General features: G+C 42.2%; 1 protein-coding gene across 2 annotated transcripts in view; it reads left to right on the forward strand.

The window, feature by feature from the left end:
- Positions 1-21,591, forward strand: part of LOC143283793 (exocyst complex component 1-like) — a 46,084-nt gene that overhangs the window by 3,206 nt on the left and 21,287 nt on the right. For both annotated transcript variants that reach the window (XM_076590162.1, XM_076590163.1), the window contains exons 4-12: positions 270-365; positions 1,263-1,326; positions 6,557-6,753; positions 8,264-8,389; positions 9,776-9,877; positions 11,856-11,988; positions 12,728-12,837; positions 18,084-18,336; positions 20,627-20,769. In XM_076590162.1, coding sequence (XP_076446277.1) covers positions 270-365; positions 1,263-1,326; positions 6,557-6,753; positions 8,264-8,389; positions 9,776-9,877; positions 11,856-11,988; positions 12,728-12,837; positions 18,084-18,336; positions 20,627-20,769 — 1,224 coding nt within the window. The remainder of the gene's footprint in view (positions 1-269; positions 366-1,262; positions 1,327-6,556; positions 6,754-8,263; positions 8,390-9,775; positions 9,878-11,855; positions 11,989-12,727; positions 12,838-18,083; positions 18,337-20,626; positions 20,770-21,591) is intronic.

The following is a 21,591-nucleotide window of genomic DNA, read 5'->3' on the forward strand; positions in this document are numbered from 1 at the left end:
AGACTCGAACCCATGGACTTCCTAAACAGGTGTATTACCATTTTGCCATTTCATGTTAAAGTGAATGATTTGGCCAGCCTAGGCCAAATACCATTTTTGTTGATACCACTTTGTATCATTTTTTTTTTCAGCATTGGATATATTTAAATATTTTTTTCACACATTCAAATTTTGTGAAGATATAGACCTAAATTTCCTACATTGTCATATGATTTTAAAACTCAAAGGTTTTTAAAAATCTGTTGATTTACTGAGCTGCTCTGTTGCAGGAGACCACGGATTTCGATCTTCATTTTGAGAAAGTCTACAAGTGGACTGCCATGAAAATCGAGGAGAAAGAAAACTTTATATCCAGTCTTTGGAGGGTACGTTCATGTCACTGATATTGGGCTGTTATTGTTTTAAAAGAACAAATGATTAACAATAATTTTATGTTTCTTTACTCATGTGTTTTGTATGTTTCATGACTGATGCTTCCAGAAGTCTGATCCTTCAAATTTTAAGATAGTTAACCCAGAACAGGGATGGAAAAGAGGAGAAAGAGGGCACAAGCAAACAGAACCAGACCAGACACAATCAGAAAATTACTAATCAAACCAGGTCAAAAGAACCAGTACATTGTTGATTTTTTTAATTTTCAGAAACATTTACAGACAGAATTCTTTTTGCCACTTAATTTTTTTTTCAAGGACTGACTGAAAAAAATCCAAAAAAACAGATTAGAAATATCCTGTGATATAATCATACATTTGGAAGCAGACCTGTGGTGTACTGTTCACTGCTTTGTTCTGATACCTGTCTTAAATCTTAAAAAAATAATAATGATAATAATTTAAAGGACAGACTGAAAAAATAAAAGCATTTAGAAATACCACCTGAGACTGATGGACAAAATGATACATTTATAAATACTGTGTGAAACACCATGTGAGACTGACAGACAAAATATCAATACCATTTAGAAATGCAGTGTAACAGAATCATACATTTGGAAGCAGACCTGTGGTGTTACCTTCACTGTTTTGTTCTGATTTCTGTCTTTTTAAAAAATTGTTGTTTTTTTAAGGACTGACTGAAAAGAAAAACCGATTTAGAAATGCCATGTGAGACTGACGGACAAAATAATGCATTTAGAAATGCCTTGTAAGACTGACCGACAGAATATTGATACCATGTAGAAATGCCATGTGACAGAATCATACATTTGGTGGCTGACCAGTGGTGTTAAGTTCACTGTTTTGCTTTGATTTCTGTCTTCACAGCTGTGTCAAAGGTTTTTAATCCAGAAGCCTGAATTCATCAATGTTCCTGAGAGGCTGCTGGAAGGTGAGGACAGAGATTCTGTTGTTCAGTTGGTGTTCACATTTTGTGTTTCAGTCAGTGGAAAAGTTGGGTGTTGGTCAGGCATTTACATGTTTTTTGTTAACATTTTCATAATGTGTGAGTTGTATCTGTGTGTGCATGCGTGCCAGAGGAAAGAGTGTTTTGAATGTCTTTCTTCAGTTGCTCTGAAGTTTTCCATCTCAATAATCAAACATTGAAACATCTGGTAGGAGTTCAGTCCCATTTGCGGATCATATCTTTTTTTGTGTGTTTATTAATCAATTACTTTGAAAACGTTGATATACTTGAGTGCTGTGGGAGTTGATAGGAGCATTGTAGCAGGTCAGTGCATTAAATATCATTTGTTTTGCGGCATGTGGTGTAATTTCTCTTTATGAGAGGGTTAACTCACTCGATACTGGGCTTTTTGTAATCACGTGTTCCTGTGGATACTGGGCGTTTGTATAGGTTTTTTAAAAAATCACCAAAAAATAATGACAAAACACAATGACTTGAAATTTTGAGACATGTTTATTGATAAATGGAATAAGCATGGTGCTAAGTTTCATAGCCCTTACTTTCATGGTTCATTTTTTGTAGCTGGAGTGATAAAACATAGTTTTTTTACAACAACGAAATTGAGGGTGGTTCCAAATGCATAGAAGGAAAATTTTCAGCATTGTTGAAAGAAGGGTTATTTTCCACATAAATCACTTTGAGAAACCCTGTAGAATGTAAAAAAATGGCTATTTGAGAGTTTCTGCATCATACAAATGAGCAAAAATAAATAACATGCAAGTGGCCAATTGGCAATTTGTCATACGGCATTCTTTAGTACATAAGGCATCAGCATGGTTTGAAAACAATTCATTAAAAAAAAAAAAAAAGACACATGGTTTTGAAATTTGGAGACATTATTACAGATAAAGTGAATAAGAAGAGCACAATTTTTCAAAGCTCTTACTGTTATGGTTCACCTTTTGTAGCCAGAGATAAATAATATTACCTTTTTTACGATAACAAAATTGAGGGTGGTTGCACATCATAGTGATGAAATTCACAGCATTGTTGAAAGAAGGGTTATTTTCCACATAAATCACTTTGAGAAACCCTGTAGAATGTAAAAAAATGGCTATTTGAGAGTTTCTGCATCATACAAATGAGCAAAAATAAATAACATGCAAGTGGCCAATTGGCAATTTGTCATACGGCATTCTTTAGTACACAAGGCATCAGTATGGTTTGAAAACAATTCATTAAAAAAAAAATAAAAGACACATGATTTTGAAATTTGGAGACATTATTACAGATAAAGTGAATAAGAAGAGCACAATTTTTCAAAGCTCTTACTGTTATGGTTCACCTTTTGTAGCCAGAGATAAATAGGATTACCTTTTTTACGATAACAAAATTGAGGGTGGTTGCACATCATAGTGATGAAATTCACAGCATTGTTGAAAAAAGGGTTATTTTCCACATAAACTGCATTGTCAAACCCTGTAGAGTGTAAAAAAATGGCTGTTTGAGAGTTTCTGCATCATACAAATGAGTTAAAATAAATATCATAAAAGTTGCTAATTGGTAATTTGTCAAGTGGCATTCTTCAAAACAGTAGGTATAAGTATGGTCTGGAAAAAAAAAGAAAAAAAAGAAAAAGAGATGTCACACAGTCTTGAAATTTGGAGACATGATTACTGATATAGTGAATAAGCACAGTAAGCAGCTCTTCAGTCTGTGGTACTCTCTCTGTAGTTGGATGGAGATGGGGTATCCTTTACGATGATCTTTCTTGTCTAGGTAATCCATATTGTTCTTGAAAAAAAAAATTTTTTCACACACATCACACTGGTAATCATTTGAAAGTTTCTGTACTGTAAGAATACACTAACATTAATCATAGGGCCAAAAACCTCGCTATTTGATATCCAAAACAGCCGCTGTCTACACATGGAAAAAAAAAAAGCAACAAAAAAAAAAAAAAAAAAAGCACATAATCTCTTCTAATAATTTGCATAATCTGCAATGGTGTGATACACTTGAAAACAAGTGATGTCTCTTCCCTGGCACAGCTTATCACACAAAGTTACACCACATTTGGCGCACCAGTTTGGGCTTTCCCGAAATTTGACCTCAGGATAGCGTTTGCGCCGTGCAGTACAAACATGGCATTTCCTGAAGTTCTTCTTTCCACTGGGTCGTGGAGGAAGAACAGTGGAAAAGTGTGCACCTTGAAGGCGAGCCTGTGGGGTGGGCACAAGTCCTGGAGGACGGGGCTGGGCAGCAGGCTGGGCAACAGGCTGGGCAATGGGCTGGGCGATGACCTGGGCAGCAGCCTGGGCAACGGCCTGGGCAGTGGCTTGGTCAGCAGCAACACCAGCTTGATATCTGGCATTGAGTTCATTGCCAATTATGACAATGAACTTTTTCAGGGACATCCTAGATCCTCCTTGACTCCTCTGGTACTTGTCATGGAGGATGGATGCCTGGATAAGAGAGAGAGTGAAGAGGTGAAAAAATAATTTTTTCCACCACTTCATTGTCTTCCGATTGAGCGGCATGTAGGCCATGAGCTGGTCACTGCGGTCAACTCCAGCCATGTTGACTATGTAGTCTTGGACAGCTTTAGGCTTCAGTTTCCTGCCTGTCCTTGTGGTGACCTCCTCCATCTCAGCTGGGTCCATCTTGGTGGTGATCAGGTGCACTGCCTTCTTGTCCATCCACTTCAGGACACCTACTGCACCTATAGCACATGTACACAGAGAATTAGGGAAACAGTTGCAGTGGAAAAGAAAACACACACACACCACGCACACCACTACCACCACCACAACCACTAATGCACACTTACACACACACACACACAGTCATGTGCACACACACACACACACACACTCACACACACACACACACACACACACATAAATGCACACACACACAGTCATGTGCACACACACACACACACACACACACACAAATGCACACACACACACACACACAACACACATAAATGCACACAAACACACACACACACACACACACACACACACACACACACACAAATGCACACACACACACACACACAACACACATAAATGCACACAAACACACACACACACACACACACACACACACAAATGCACACACACACACACAAATGCACACACACACACACACAAACTCAACAATGCCTGTGTACCTTTACACACACCACAGATGTGTCAACAGTATTTGTATATGTGATGTAGATGAAGTACAAATGAACAGATCATATTCATAATATCAGTTGTAACACAACCATATGTGGAAAAAAGTATATCCTGGAGGATGTATGATTTATAAATTATTGTGTGAACATATTATGATAGGGAAACAAACTCATGATAAATAAAATTACTACATACCTTGGCGTAAAGCGTATACATGGCCGCGTGGTGGGGCTGCAGAAACCAGCTGTCTGGGCATACCCTTCCTGTTCGGCCGCACAGTCCCAACACAGTGAGTATCCTGCATCACCAGCTTCTCCGCCAGCTCAGGGCAGCAGTAATAGTTGTCTACATAGACTGTCCGGCCTTTATTCAGGAGGGGCTCTGCTATTCTCATTACCACATCCACCGGTTTGTTGCTGATGTTGGGGACGTTACCAAAAATTTCGAAGTCAAACACATAAGCTGATGACGACTCACACAGCTCGTATAGTTTGATCCCCCATTTGACAGGCTTGTCCTTCATGTACACCCTGAAGCTCAGCTTCCCCCTCCATGGGCACATTGCCTCATCAAGGCAGATGTTCTCCTCTGGGATGTAGAGGGCCTTGAATCTGTCTCGCAGATGGGTGTAGACAGGCTGGATTTTGTGGAGAGGATTGTGGTTTTCTTCTCCCCGAGGAATATATTCTTCATTGTTTGAGACATGCAGCATGGCCAGAAGTAGATTGAATCTATCCCTGGACATGATGTTGGCAGCAAATGGTGATACCAGGATAGGGTTAGTTGACCAGTAGTCAGCCACTTGTGGTTTATGGGCGAGACCCATGTGTATAAGTATCGCCAAGAATCCAGTCATTTCATTCTCTGTGGTGTTCTTCCACTTCCTAAAGAGACTGTGGGGTGGCAGAACACCTTTCTGTTGAAGGGACTGAGCGGCATATCGGTTCGTTTCTTCAACAATATGCGTCATGATCGCGTTGTCGAATATCGCGTCATAAAAGTCTATAGGGGCGTGGCCAGTCATCCCTTGTAATTGCAGTCCGTGCAGTTCTTGGTCAGTGTAAGGTGGTATGGCAGGGAAAAAACTAAAATCTTCATGCCACTCTTTGCTCATAAATTTCAGAAAAGTGTCCATGCTCTGGTCAGCCAGTAGGCCGTGTGCGCCTGCCTCTCTTTCACTGTCACTGCCTGCATCGCTTGCCACGCCTCTCTGCTCTTCCACTTCAGGTTCGATGTCCGACAAACTTTCATTTTCACTCGCCTCGGATGCTAAAAAATCACTCTCCTCGTCTTCTTCACCATCTTCGACATCTGATCCTTCAGTTTGGACCAGTTCTACGGCTTCTCTTAGGGTGTAAACACGCCTTCCTTGTCTGCTCTGTGTACCACTCGTGCTGGGTTGCGACGCCATTGTTGTTTGTCTGAACACAAAGGCCTGGGTGACGACAAAAATAGCTCAACAGCACAGCAACAAGCGACGTGCCAGCCACTCCAGTGGTCAGAGGTTGACCTATGCTAATTAGGCTGTAACCTGGATGGCTGTGTCTGTGACACCGGGTTACGACGTCACTTGTGGAAATTTTTGAAGGTCGGAACGGCAGTACTCGTTGTTCGTATAAAACCGGTTGGAAACGGACAACGGAAATACCCGCTGTTAGTATCGAGTGAGTTAAGTCATTCTTACCTTATGCTCACAGACATGATAGACCCCAGTTATGCAGCATAGGGTTTAATTTCTCATTTTGAGAGTATAAAGTCATTCTTATCTTATGTGCTCACATATTTCATAGACCCCAGTTATGCAGCAAGGGTTGTAATTTCTATTTATGAGAGGGTAAAGTCATTCTTTTCTTATGCTCACAGACATGATATACCCCAGTTATGCTGCACAAGGTGTAATTTTTATTTATGAGAGGGTAAAGTAATTTTTTTCTTATGCTCACAGACATGATAGATTCCTGTTATGCAGCATGGTATATAATTTCTCTATATGAGAGGATAAAGTCATTCTTATCTCATGCTCACAGACGTGATAGACCCCAGGGCACTGAACCAGAAATCTCAGTCCGTGGATGACCTATCCATGGCGGAGGAAGACTACCAGGCCCTTTCCTCAAAGGAGGAGTCTGACCTGGAGATGCTCATGTCAGAGTGTAAGGTGGCCATGAGCAACGCTGAGGTCTTCACCGAGCAACTCTCCAAGCATCTGTCGGTCCTTGATGGGGTAAGCTCTTCTGTGTGGGCATTGCATGTGATGGGGTAAGCTGCCATCTGTGTGGGCTTGCCACTTGACGGGGTAAGATTTTGTCTGTGTTAATTTGGCTTTTGACTGGGTGAGCTTATTCTTCTGTGTAGACATGTGACTTGATGGTTTAAGTTCATTCTTCTGTGTGGACATGGCAGTAAAATTCTGGGACATGGCTGTAAAAGCTTCTTTTACATGGTTTGTAATTGTCTTTTTTGACTACTGATAGATCGCTTACTTTTTCATGTGCACAGCATTTTTATAATGATGGAGATTCCATTGTTTAAGTTCTTCTGAATCAAACCAGAGCCCTTCCCCCCCCCCCCCCCCACCATGGTCTCCCCCACACCCCCTGTTCCCCTCCCCCGACACCCAGAAACCCACTCTGCCACCCACCCCCTTAAAAAAGAGATATATTGACTTTTAGAATGTTGGGTGGTCAATGTTTACAGACAATGACACAAGTACGGTAAAGTTTGGTTTATAAGCCGCGACTTCAACCTTTTCAGCTTCAACCCCTGCGGCTTATACAATGATGCGGCTTATTTGCGGATTTTAACGATCCCGGGAGTGTCACGTTCTCGCCTATTCTTAGCTGCCTTTCAACTCACCAAAATCATGATTTCTGTCCATGAATTTTTGGATGAGCTTCAGGATAGTGTGCTAACTGTTCACATTTTATAAATCAAATCCGCACACATTAAAGCCTTCAGATCAGCATTCAGTTCTACTCTGCTCAAGGGTACACCCTCATCATGCCGAAAACTTGACGTTATGCCTATGATGCAGCCTTCAAATTGAAGGCGATCGACCTAGCAGACGACAGTGCAAGCGACAAACCAGCAGCGACCTCCACCTTCATGTTCATGAAGTGAAAGCGAGGCTGAAGTCAGTGACAAGATGGCGTAGGAAGCTGTGCTGGTTCTCTTCAACTTGGACACTGAAGATGAAGATTTTTAGTGGATTCAGTGAGCAGGATGACGTTGAATAAATGTGACTATCCCTAAATTATGGATCTTATTTTCGTTGTGTTTATTAATTATTTTTTGTGGCACTAGCAGTATTTTTGCTTGCTTTTCTTTGTGTTGTTCCCGCTTGTGTTTATTTCATATCCTACAGTATCGACAGCTTTTCTGTAGTATCAGTGTGTGTCCCGGTACCGGAAATAAGTGCGGCTTATGTATGTATAAAGTTCAATTTTTTCCTAAATTTAGTGGGTGCGGCTTATTTTCCAGTGCGCTCAATAGACCGAACTTTACGGTATTATGTTATTTTTACACTAATATGAACCAGTATTTGCAACATGCTCATTGCATTGCTGCTGGCTTCTTTTTGGGGAGTGAAGGGGGAGATGTTTGCAACCATTGTACTCATTTTATATCAGGTCAAAACAGACCACTATTTACAACATGCTCAGTACATTGTTGTTTAATTTTTGGGAGGAAGGCTATGTTTACAATCCATTGACACAAGTGTTACTTTATTTCAGGCCAACATCCATAGTATTGTGGGTTCAGAGGATCAAGTGTTGAACTTGATGCGCTTGCTGGATGAAGGAATTAAGGAAGCAGAACAGATTGAGGAAAAACTCAACTCCTATGATCAGATTCTGGCTGTATGTACACTGTATATTTGTCCGTCGTTTGATTTAAATGTATTTTTTTCCTCTCTGCTATCTGTATGTTTGTCTGTAAAAAGGAATTTAAGAGAGAAAAGGGTGTGTGTATGTATATGTGTGTGTGTGTGTGAGAGAGAGAGAGAGATGATGATGGCCACAGAATATTAAGAAGTAATGTCCATGGTTTGTACAGTCATTGAAATATGGAAAAGTCTTTGAAAAATGAGAGAACCACTTTCAGGACTGGAGAAATTTTGGAAAAAATATGTTTTGCCCTTCAGGGTCTGGAAAAGTTGTGATATTTTGATAAAACTTTGGGCTTGTTCGTTTGAACAAAGAGCTTCATGCATATAAAAAAAAAAAAACAATGAGAAAAACAAAGTGATGAAAATTGAACATGTGTGTGTGTGTGCATGGAGCAAAAAAAAACCCCACAAAAACCAAAAACAAAACAAAAACAACAACAGCCACAGTGGGTTTACTGTGCACATCAAGATTATTATTGGGTTCACGTGTAAGTATGTAAGATGTCCACCTAAGAGGTGCTTGTTGTTACAGTGCTTTGCAGTCCATAAGAAAAAAAAAGAAAAAAAGAAAATTGAACATTGATACAGGGATATCCTGATCTCTTTTGTCAGCAGTGCAGCAGACTTTTTTTATATATTAATATTCAGTTGGGCTTTGTGTTTCTTATGAACATTTTTCAGTCTGCTCTAGAAAGGTCTTGAAAAGGTATGGAACTTGTCTGGTCACTTCTGTGGGAACCCTGCATTCTGTGTGAATGCAAATGAGGATGACGTTGATATGTGGAGTAAAGGTCTAGAGGTTACGTATCCACCTAGGAAGTGAGAGAATCTCAGCGCACTGGTTTGAATCCTGGAACAGTCGCCAGTATTTTGTCCTCCTCCACTAGACCTTGAATGGTGGTCTGGATGCTAGTCATTTGGATGAGACAATAAACCGAGGTCCCATGGGCAGCATGCACTTAGTGCACATAAAAGAACCCACGGCAGCAAAAGGGTTGTCCCTGGCAAAATTCTATAGAAAAACCCACTTCGATAGGAAAACAAATTAAAAAAAACTGCAGGCTGGAAAAAATACAAAAAATGGGTGGTGCTCTCAGTGTAGTGACGCACCCTCCCTGGGGAGAGCAGTCTGAATTTCACACAGAGAAATCTGTTGTGACAAAGAGAGTAATATGTTGTATAATGATAAGAATGATAATGATGATATTGGTAATGGTCACAGAATGTGAAGGAGTGAGAGTGTGAGTCTTGTGTGTGTTGTTTGTTGTATGTGCGTGGTTGTTTGCGTGTCTGTGTGTGTGTCTGTGTCTCTGTCTGTGTGAGACAATGTCAGTGATGATGTTGGTGATGCCAACAGAACGTGAAGGAGCAGATGGAAGTGATGCAGGATAAAGACACCCTGGTAACACGCCGCAACACCAACCACCAGCGTCTGTTGGAGCATCTCCAACATCTTGTGGTAAGGCTGCATGCTGTCTTTATGTGTATGGTCAGAGACCAACCTCTGAGTATTTTACAAACACTGAGTCATTTGCACAACAGGCTGCCTATCTGTGTTGAGCCGACTGACAGCTGCCATTGGGTGCTCATCATTCGTTTCCTTTGTCATTCAATCATTTATTGGTAGTAAATAGTTTGATTGGTGGATTTTTGCAGTTTTTCCTTTGTCATTCAATCATTTATTGGTAGTAAATAATTTGATTGGTGGATTTTTGCAGTCATGAGATAGTGGTTCAGTAGTTATCATCTGTGGTATTTACATCAGTGTATTTTAGAATATTGCAGCACTTTGTGATACATAATTCTTTTAGTTCATATGATCAGGGTTGAAGTATCACTTTGATGTATACTTTTTTTTCTGGTGTTTTGCCATCAGCAGTGTTTAACTGTTGAATTTGTGAACTGAATCAGTTTATGTGTATTCCTGCATTTTAATAGTGACAGAGAGAGAGAGAGAGTTTCAGTTTCAGTAGCTCAAGGAGGCGTCACTGCGTTTGGACAAATCCATATATGCTACACCACATCTGCCAAGCAGATGCCTGACCAGCAGCGTAACCCAACGCGCTTAGTCAGGCCTTGAGAGAGAGAGAGAACAACAGTGAGGGAGGGGGAATGCGGGAGAGGGTGGCATGGATTACTACCATGTTGGTGTTGTGCTCAGTTTATAGGCCGCAAAATTTTTGTCTATGCTTGTAAGTATTTTTGTCCTTCTACTTAAAATGTGCCATGTTCTGACCCCCCCCTCCCCCGCCCCCCGCCCCCTAAAAGATTTAGAAAAACAAACATGCTTTCAACCTAAGCATCTATGGTTTATGATAAAAAGATCGATGATCTGCTTCCTATGCAGGCATACTGAATTTGTCTTCTACAAACACTGTAGCTTCAAATTCAGTGACTTGCAATGTGTCTTATTAAGTTATGATGCTGTATTATGTAGAATGATGCTGTGTTTACTTCATCATTAGTTTCAATGCATAAGCTTACATAACAGACCTGTTAGTCTGTGGCAAACAACATTTTAAATGCCCCCACCCCTCTGTACCCCACCTCTCCCAAACAAATTATTTAATCCAAACGCCCATTTTGATCTCTTTTTCAAATGCCATTACTTCTGACAAATAGTTACGATGAATAAAGCAATCTCTGTTTCCATCCCATTGTTGCCTACAGTAGGGGCACCGCTGATGACCTGGCAACCAGTTCCCACCGTCTCTCCCTGTTCCTTGTCACTCAGTCTCAGGCCTGTTCATTCTGGGATATTGTCCTCCAGTCTGTTGTTTTTTTTTGTCTGTCTGCCTCTCCTTCTCCTTCCTTGTGCTGTGTCTTGCAGGATTGTCTTGGCAAGCCATGTTGATCGTGAGTCGGTGTCAGGAAAACAGTCTTGTCTTTGTAAGTCTTGGCAAGCCATGTTGATCGTGAATCGGTGTCAGGAAAACAGTCTTGTCTTTGTAAGTCTTGGCAAGCCGTGATGATCATGAGTCAGTGTCAGGAAAACAGTCTTGTCTTTGTAAGTCTTGGCAAGCCGTGATGATCATGAGTCGGTGTCAGGAAAACAGCCTTGTCTTTGTAAGTCTTGGCAAGCCTGATGATCATGAGTCGGTGTCAGGAAAACAGTCTTGTCTTTGTAAGTCTTGGCAAGCCATGATGATCGTGAGTCGGTGTCAGGAAAACAGTCTTGTCTTTGTAAGTCTTGGCAAGCCATGATGATCGTGAGATGGTCTCAGGAAAACAGTCTTGTCTTTGTAAGTCTTGGCAAGCCATGATGATCATGAGACGGTCTCAGGAAAACAGACTTGTCTTTGTAAGTCTTGGCAAGTCTTGATGATCGTGAGATGGTCACAGGAAAACAATCTTGTGTTAAAAAAAAAAAGAAAGAAAAAAGAAAAAAAAGGAAGAAAAGTGCCACTGTTTATGAGTGTTTTCCATGCTGTTTTCAGGTACAGCTGGATCTGGATCTGAAGCACATACAGGCACTGATGGATGGTGATCTGACCACTCCAGAAGGCATCATGGAGTGCACAGCCGCCGCTCAAGCTTTGCACAGGTGTATGAACGCCAACATCCACGCCTGTGAGTGCTGTGGTTTTTCGTTCTCATGTTGTAATGATAATGATAGTACTTTTACACAGCGATTTCAGACCTGCAGTGCACCTTAGAATAACATGACAGTCGGACCCAAAGCAAACAAGAACTCAGACATACAGAGACACACAGCCACATGCACTCACGCATGTATTCACATGTACAGGTTGATATTTTGTACTATACTGCATTGTAGATGTATACTTCATTGGAATTTGGGCTGATCTGTGGGGAAAGCTTGTTGCCGTAATTGATGCCACCTTTTTGATTTCTTTCTTTTCTGCAGATGTATGTGTTTTACTATTGAAGGGGATTTTTCTACAGATTTTGGCCAGTATTAACTCGCATTTTTTGTGGGGATACTTTTATGTGAGTGAAGTGTATGTGCATGCAAACTTGGTTTAACATCCGAAAGACTGGCACCCAGAGCACCACTCAAAGTCTTGTGGAGGTTGGATTAAAAATCCTGGTTTGTGCGGAACTTGAACCCATAAATATTCACTTCCTAGTTGGTTGTATTACCGCCTCTTGCAAAATTCTGTTGAAGAAACCCACTCTGACAGGTGTACAAAAAGATGTGCATGTACTCAAGGCCTGTGTGTTGGGTTATGCTGCTGTCAGGCATATGCCTAGAAAGTGTGGTGTAGCATATATGGCTTTGTCCAGACACAGTGATGCCTCTTTGAGAAACTGAAATTGAAACTGTGTGGTTGGGGGGGTGGTACAGCCATGCTGAAGATGGCAGCAGTGGAGGAACAGCAGAAGCAGTTCAAGAAGTTCTCTGTTAACTTCACCCGCCGTCTGGCCACACACATCAACAACCTCTTCGTCCAGCAGGTCAGACACAATCTCTGATTTATATAAATGTGTGTGTGTGTGTGTGTTGTGTGTGTGTGTGTTGTGTGTGTATGTGTGTGTATGTGTGTGTGCGTGCATGCGTGTGTGTGTGTGTGTGTGTGTGTGCATCATTGTATGTATGTATGTACATCTGAAAGGGTGGGTATATATGTGTGTAGGTATGTTTGAATGTTTGCTTGTATGTATGTATGCCTTATGTATATATGTGTCTGTATTTTGATAAATGCATTTTGGTGTGTATATGTAACACTGATATAATGTGATATATAGACTATTATGTGTTTTGCATAAGCACCCAGAGCAGTTTTCTGGATAGGGTGCTGTGTAAGTATCCGTTGTTATCGTTATTAGAATTTGGAAGGCTTTCTAGCCCTTTGCGGTCAGATGGGTTGTATACAACATGACTTGGTGGAGTAGCCTTTCAAGGCCTGACCTATATGTTGGGTCCATGCCTAGGTCAGGCAACTTCTTTTTTGTGTGTTGTTGCTTTTTTAAAGCAGATGTGATGTAGTCCACATAAGTCAGCATGTTTTGACGCCTCTTTGAAACTGACACTGAAGATACAGACACCAGGTCATTGGCTGTTGGCAGTTTAGGGCTGTTTGGAGGGAAAAGGGAGGGTGAAAAAGTGGGGTGGGGTAGTGGGGTAAGCTGCCCTCATCTCTCTGCTTTTTATGTGCAGACTGTTTAACATATTGTTGGAGTTGTTTTTAACAGTATGTGTAATTAAAGGGGTTATGGCACATTCCATTGTTGACATGGGGAAAGTGATAGAGGAGATCGACTTGGGTGTCCTACCGACTGGCAGGGCCGAGAAACGCGGATCGCGTCGACTTCGTTCGCGAATTGAAAAGGAAAGCATAAATGGCACCACTGACCTGAGTATGGGGTAACGTACCCCTAGAAGTCGCCGGAGAGGTGCAGGAGGTGGTGGAGGTCTGGAGTCGACCGGAGGAAGTGAAGGAAGTGGGGGAGGCGTCGGGTTGGCGTTGTTGAGAGGGCCAGAAATAGAGGGCCCAGAGTGTCTGCGAATCAATTTCGATTGCGCCTTAATTTTAGCCCGATATCCCAATCGAACCATATAATTATGTGACCTGGTTCGAGACAAAATTTGACAAAAAACAAGAACGCCAGAGAATCGACAGACAGACAGAAAATACGAAAAAAAACTTAGCCGTATGGAGAGCACAGGACAGGAGTCATAATGGCTGCCGGAAAGAGGGCGCTAGCCAGTGGGACAAATGGAGGTTACCTACTTCCGGGAGGTTATCGGCCATAGTTTCGTTTTCTCCGCATAGGCGGATAGTAGTTTGCACAGGCAGGAATGTCAGACCCCTGCCGGAGTCTGCACTAGTTGGGTCACGGTAAGTATGTTATTTAAACGTAATTTTAGATAGAAAATTTCCTTTGAGAATAGTTGTTGTTGGTTGGTGCATGTGTTGCGTGAGTGAGTGAGTGAGTTATGTGGTGCGCATATGCTTGTGTTTTTTTTAGTTTTTTTTTGTTTGTGTATATATGTGAATATATGTGTGTGAATGCATGAAACATTTTTGTGATTTGATATTTCATGTCACTGCGACATTAAATTCCTGTGTAGTAACAATGATGGTCATTATAAAACCAGTCCACACAACTGAATGGTAAGTCATGGAAATGTTGAAAATAATGGACATAATGACAGTTTTCTCACTGGAGTGTAGAAAATGAAAAAAAAAAAAAGAGAGAGAGAGAAAGATTACAGTCTTACAAAAATGAGCATTCTGAAACTTACAGCACTCTTACTCTTGTGAAACTCAGCGTAGTACCTGTGTGATGATCTCAGAGCTACAAGAAATAACATTCTCAGACATGGAATTATTAAGTGGTATTACTGATAGTATTAGTTTCTTCTGGATTTTTGGAGGCTCTAGTACAGATAGATTCTGGGGTAGACATGTCTGTCAACCAGAAGGAAGCTATGATTTTGTTGATATGTACTGGCCAGTCTGAACTCTGCCAGATGAAAGTGGAAAGCGGCACAAAGACGATCTCCAGAGGCCTGAGTCTGGTCGTGGGCCTGTCCTTTCAGCGTCTTAGGACTCAGGTGGCTTTCTGTGCCCTGTGAGAATGATGCCAGTCGGCAGCTGTGTCTCCCATGGTCCTGCTGTTGGATTTTCTATTGTGTTGATTTGAATCGGTTGACTGTTGAGTCTTTTCACAGGTTGAAGTTTACAGTGCATGAAGTTGCAGTTGATTGTCTGTGCAGTTGGTTGATTGTTCTGTTGAATGTGCAGCTTGTGCGTTCTTTTGTTGATCTTTAGGGCTTCTGATAAGTCCGAAATCGTGGGGTTTCCCTTGGACTCTTTTATCCTAATTCTATGAGATCTTAGACAACCTTCAGAGGGCCTCACTAATATTGCACATTCGAATCAAGTTTGCATTGCTACATGCATACACATACACTAAAAGGCAGGCAAACCTTCTTCACGGTGTCCAAGGGAAACAACTCTTCTTTGTAGCAGACAATCCAAGCATTAGACTTAAGCTCCATGATTTTCACTCTTTTTATGTTTTCGTCCTAGAAATACTTAGAATTTTTTGGGTATCCTCTCATTGAGTACACAGTGTGCCCTTTCCCTTTACAAAGTGATGCATATTTATGTGTTACCAGAGGCCCTGATCTTGTTGGTTGAAATGTCCATGTTGGATGCTGACATTTGGTTTGTTATCGATTCACCACATTGAAAAGTTGATGTGATAACTTGAGTTAATGTTGACACAGCATTTCGAAGTTGATGATTTGGGTTAACCCTGATGACCTGTGTTGAAGCTGACGTGCGGGGTTAAACTTGAAGGACTGTATACTGGATTTTAAATTTGTGCAATATGTTGAAGGTCATGCGTTGGTTTTATGTTGATTTGATGGTTGGAATTGATGTTTTGGGTAAAGTTTGTGTTTTTTGTTGGTCATGCATTTGTTTTACATTGATGTGTTGATTGAAACTGATATGTCAGGTAAAGTTACTGCATTTTCTTTTGAAGGTCATGCGTTGTTTTAAGATTATGCATTGCATTAGAACCTGATTTGGTCTAATTAGGGTTGATGCATTTGGCCATGGGTAATGTAGTGTGTTCAGGTTGACGCACTTAATTGTTGACAATTTTTTAAGCTTTTATCCTTTTGTTTGATGTATTTTTTAAATTGTTTAAAGTTGGTATACTTACTATAGACTTATGGGATTTTTAGTTGAGATCTAAAATGAAGCATTTTCAATTTAAGCATGTCTAAATTCGTTGGCTGAAATATCAACTGCTCATTTGTTTTATGAGTTAAAATATGTAGTTCTTATTTTAACCCTTTTGCTGCCAGGGAAATAAGATTTAAGTGAAATCTATTTGCCAGGGGTTTTTTTTCACAAAAATCGGGTATATATTTTCAAAAAATTCTGTGCTCTTTTTATTGGAGAAAGACCCATAGAAGTATATATTTTCTGAAAGGTAAAGTTAATGAATAAAGAATACAAAACACATGATATTTTCCAATTTTAGATATTTTCAGTGACATGCTGTTGTTTTGAAATCAGTGTTGTTTATTGTCACATTTCAACTTGTTTATTACAAACATTAGTCCGGTAATTTGCACTAAAATATCATATTTTCTGGACAAATGGATAATGCCTGCACACACAAATTATACTAGAACAACCACAATAAGCATTTTTTTTTTTAAAAAGAGACGGATACACAGTGCATTGTGACTTCTCCAAGTGATACACAGATGTGAGGCCACGCCCCTTCAGTCTCCATCCCCCTCCTCTTCATCCCTCTCACATGGTCACTTTATCCAGTTCTAATCAGACCGCATTGGCTGAGTGTCCACCGTGTCCTGCTAATAATTTGGTCACTTTCTGTCATCTGCTACAGGTGTACAGCTGGCATCACTTACTGATAGTCGTATCTTGGCCAGTCTCTTCATTGCTCCCTTTATTTTCAATCAGATTGTCTGATAAAAGTTCATCATTGTCTTCTCCTTCGAATTTATGCTTCAATTTTTTCTCAGCATCAGCTAAAGAAAGCAGTCTTGTTGATTTTGTGCACCACGATCGCATGTCTTGAGCACAGTGTCCAACATTTTGTTGAGCGAGCGAGGAGAGGAGGCAGGCAAACACTGCGGCAGTAACCCAGCCAAAACATTCAAATAAAGGACTGCCTCATGATGTAGATGGGGTTTCTAGCTATGAATAGAATCTAGAAAGATTCCCCAAGCTAAAGCTACCAGTATTTTTGTCAACAAACTCAATGGAAACCAGGGAAAAGTCAGAATATTTTGATGACGAGTTATTTCATCATTGTGGCAGCGAAGCGTACATGCTTGCGCTGAAGAGTTATATCGTCATATAGGCAGCCTATGGATTAAAACAAATTCCTCTTATACTGAGTATAGCATCCCAAAGACTACACAGGAAAACTGAATGTTCAGAGTTTCAGATTCAGCAGAGTTGAGTTTAAAGACCTACTGCCATTGACCATTAAAGTCAAGATTTTCAGAGCATTAGTCTTGTAATCATTTCTCACAGCAGTGGTCAAAATTTGTTGTTCACAGTGTTGGTCAAGTACATTGTGAGACAACCTATTGTTTGAGATAGTTTTCAGATTGTGGTTTGTGTTGGTAGCCCAGTTTCAGATTCTACCTCTTTCCCCCAGCCCCTTTCCCCCTTTAACAACTTGACGGCTGCTGACAAGTATGCTCATCAGTGAAGGGCTGTTGTCTCAGTGAAATGTGACAGAGCTTGTGAAGATTAAAAAAAAATCATCATCATCATGATAACTACCGGTATGATACTAATGATGATGATGATAATGATAATTTGTTTCGATTGCACCATTCATTAAAACGCAGTAATGCTGAAGGTACATCACTTGAATAAAATATAGCAAAAGGAAAGTATTTTACTTAAAAATCATAGTAACAGGTAAAAAATCAGTCTCCACTCTGTATTTGCCCCCCCCCCCCACCCCATCCCCCCGGGATTGCCTTTATTTTTGTTCAGCAAAATCAATCACACCATTGATAAGTACAGAAAAAAAAAAAGGCAGTAACTGCACTTCAAACCCATGCCACACTGATCTCATTTCAGTAAGTTTCCAGCAGTAAAGGGGTATAAAAAGCCTTGTTCACACACACACACACACACACACACTCACTCACTCACTCACACACCTTTCCTTCCTGTATTTCCATCCAGGGGAAGGAGTTTGGGGAGACGCTGAACCGCGCCTCAGGGGACCTGCGCATGCCGCAGCATGGCTCCTCCCACAGGGACCTGGTGGTGTATGCTGAGCTGATGCTGTGGCTGAAGAGCACAGAGCCCGGGGCCTTTGAGCAGCTGTCGGCCAACTATGTGCAGAGCCTGCGGGGCATCTACAGCCGTGAGGTCACCGAGTTCCTGGAACTGGCCAAGCAGCGGCTCCTGAGCAAGGAGGGCAAAGGAAAGCACAGTAAGGCTTGGAATGATCTTGTTTCACAGGGGCAAGGGAAAGCACAGTAACTCTGAGTAAGGCTGGGAACTGTCCTGTCTCACAGGGCAAGGGAAAGCACAGTATGGCTGGGAACTACCCTGACTTATAGGGCAAGGAAAACTGTCCTGTCTCACAGGGCAAGGGAAACTGTCCTGTCTCACAGGGCAAGGGAAACTGTCCTGTCTCACAGGGCAAGGGAAAGCACAGTATGGCTGGGAACTACCCTGACTTATAGGGCAAGGGAAACTGTCCTGTCTCAAGGGCAAAGGGAACTTTTCTGTCTCACAGGGCAAGGGAAAGCACAGTATTGCTGGGAACTACCCTGACTTATAGGGCAAGGGAAACTGTCCTGTCTCAAGGGCAAGGGGAACTTTTCTGTCTCACAGGGCAAGGGAAAGCACAGTATTGCTGGGAACTACCCTGACTTATAGGGCAAGAGAAACTGTCCTGTCTCACAGGGCAAGGGGAACTTTTCTGTCTCACAGGGCAAGGGAAAGCACAGTATTGCTGGGAACTACCCTGACTTATAGGGCAAGAGAAACTGTCCTGTCTCACAGGGCAAGGGGAACTTTTCTGTCACGCAGGGCAAGGGAAAGCACAGTATTGCTGGGAACTACCCTGACTTATAGGGCAAGAGAAACTGTCCTGTCTCACAGGGCAAGGGGAACTTTTCTGTCACGCAGGGAAGGGGAATTGTCCTGTCTAACAAGGCAAAGGAACTTTTCTGCCTGTCTCACAGGGCAAGCAGAACTGCCCGGTCTCAGAAGGCAACTGTCCTGTCTCACAGGGCAGGGGGAACTTTTCTGTCTCACAGAGCATGGGGAACTTCCCTGTCTCAGAGGGCAAGGCAAACTTTTCTGTCTCACAAGGCAAGGGGAACTGTCCTTTTGTGTCTCACAGAGGAAGGCAAACTTTTCTGTCTCACAAGGCAAGGGGAACGTTTCTGTCTCACAAGGCAAGGGGAACTTTTCTGTCTCACAAGGCAAGGGGAACTGTCCTGTCTCACAGGGCAGGCGGAACTTTTCTGTCTCACAGAGCATAGGGAACTGTCCTGTCTCACAGGGCAAGGGGAACTTTTCTGTCTCACAAGGCAAGGGGAACTGTCCTGTCTCACAGGGCATGGGGAACTGTCCTGTCTCACAGGGCAGGGGGAACTTTTCTGTCTCACAAGGTAAGGGGAACTGTCCTGTCTCACAAGGCAAGGGGAACTGTCCTGTCTCACAAGGCATGGGGAACTGTCCTGTCTCACAGGGCAAGGGGAACTGTCCTGTCTCACAGGGCAAGGGGAACTGTCCTGTCTCACAGGGCAAGGGGAACTGCCCTGTCTCACAGGGCAAGGAGAACTTTTCTGTCTCACAGGGCAAGGGGAACTGTCCTGTCTCACAGGGCAAGGGGAACTTTTCTGTCTCACAAGGCAAGGGGAACTGTCCTGTCTCACAGGGCAAGGGGAACTGTCCTGTCTCACAGGGCATGGGGAACTGTCCTGTCTCACAGGGCAGGGGGAACTTTTCTGTCTCACAGAGCATGGGGAACTGTCCTGTCTCACAGGGCAAGGGGAACTTTTCTGTCTCACAGGGCAAGGGGAACTGTCCTGTCTCACAGGGCAAGGGGAACTTTTCTGTCTCACAGGGCAAGGGGAACTTTTCTGTCTCACAAGGCAGGGGGAGCTTTTCTGTCTCACAGAGCATGGGGAACTGTCCTTTTGTGTCTCACAGAGAAGGGGATCTGTCCTGTTTCACAGGGAAGTGCTGTTACCAATGTTTAAAAAAAAAAATCTGTCTGCTTTTTTGGTTTTACTATTAAAGTGGATTTTTGTACAAAGTTTTCCACATGACAACCCTTTTGTTGTGGGTTGTTTCACGTGCGCTAAGTGCACACTGCACATGGGACCTATGTTCATTTTCTCATACATTGACACTTGCTTCCCAGTCAGGTGCATTTCCACTAGGTCACCACTCCACTATATATTTGTATGCGGGTGTGTGCATGTGATGTGTGTTTACGCATGCATACATGCTCATGTGTGTGTACATCTGCAACATACACTGAAGTATTATTGTGTGTGTCATGTGGTTTCATTTGAGGTGCTCAGAGCCCATAATTTTGGGAAGTTTGAGCCACACAAGTACAAAATATATATATATGTTTTTTTATTGATATCTTTGATCATGGCATTGATATTAATATCATCGTCATCATCATTATTATTATTATCATGATTATTATTATTATGATTACTATAATTATTATCATTATTAATCGATTGCAGACACCCTGAGGCCCTCAGGATCGTCCAGCAGTCTCAGCAAGATGATGGAGGCTCGAGGCCGCTCCTCCTCCATGCAGAGTGTGGACTCTGCGCACACGTACGGCTCAGAAACCGACCTGGCTGCCAGAAACGTCTTTGACCAGGTGACCGCTTTGTGTTCCCCAACGTTTGTCAAGATGCCTGGTTGATGTTCCCAGGCCAGCAGAAATTAAAACAAAGAAATATGGTCAGCGAGCCTTCTGATCTGTTGCTCCTTCTCTTAAGAATTCAATCTCTGAGAACGAGTAGATAAATGTCTTTTCTCGTGTTCTTCAGGAAAGCAGTTCTACTTTTTTTTTTTTCTTTTTTTTTGTGCTGCCCCATCATCTGCACCGTTTCGGCGGCATTACTCCCGTGCCGCTCATTTTAGATTCCCCCTTACACGGCCACACCCGGGTTTGTCTGTCGCAGTTCCAGCGTCGGCAGTCCACAGGGAACCATAGATGTTAGGTCGCCAGGAGGCCACACACCAGAGGAGACCCTGCGCTGCTGCTGAGTCACTTCAGTGGTGTTCAGTGGTGCCTTTTCTGATTTAACATACTTAGGACACCACCTACTAAGCCCTCTACTAACGACACTAATAGTTTAGTCGTGGAGCCAGACTGAGTGAGTGTCCCTCCGAGAGTGGAGACTGCCACCACGTCCCTCAAACAACAGCCCCCCATGAATCTGCTGACACTGACAAGATTGACAGGACTCACCCCAAGCACAGTAGTGGAGGGGTATCAAAACTGAGGTCACCATGAGAGCAGGGCATGAAAGGCCACAGACTTTGAGACAGTTTTGTTTATATTGATGACGATGAAGGAGGAGGATGATGACGATGATGATGAGGATGTTGCTATGGAGGTCCATTTTGGTTTGGGACTACGTGACAAGGCTGTACTCTATGCTTCCTGTCATAATGGTATCCCAGCGTTAACTAG

This window comes from Babylonia areolata, chromosome 7, assembly GCF_041734735.1.
Source record: "Babylonia areolata isolate BAREFJ2019XMU chromosome 7, ASM4173473v1, whole genome shotgun sequence".
Lineage (NCBI taxonomy): Eukaryota > Metazoa > Mollusca > Gastropoda > Neogastropoda > Buccinidae > Babylonia > Babylonia areolata.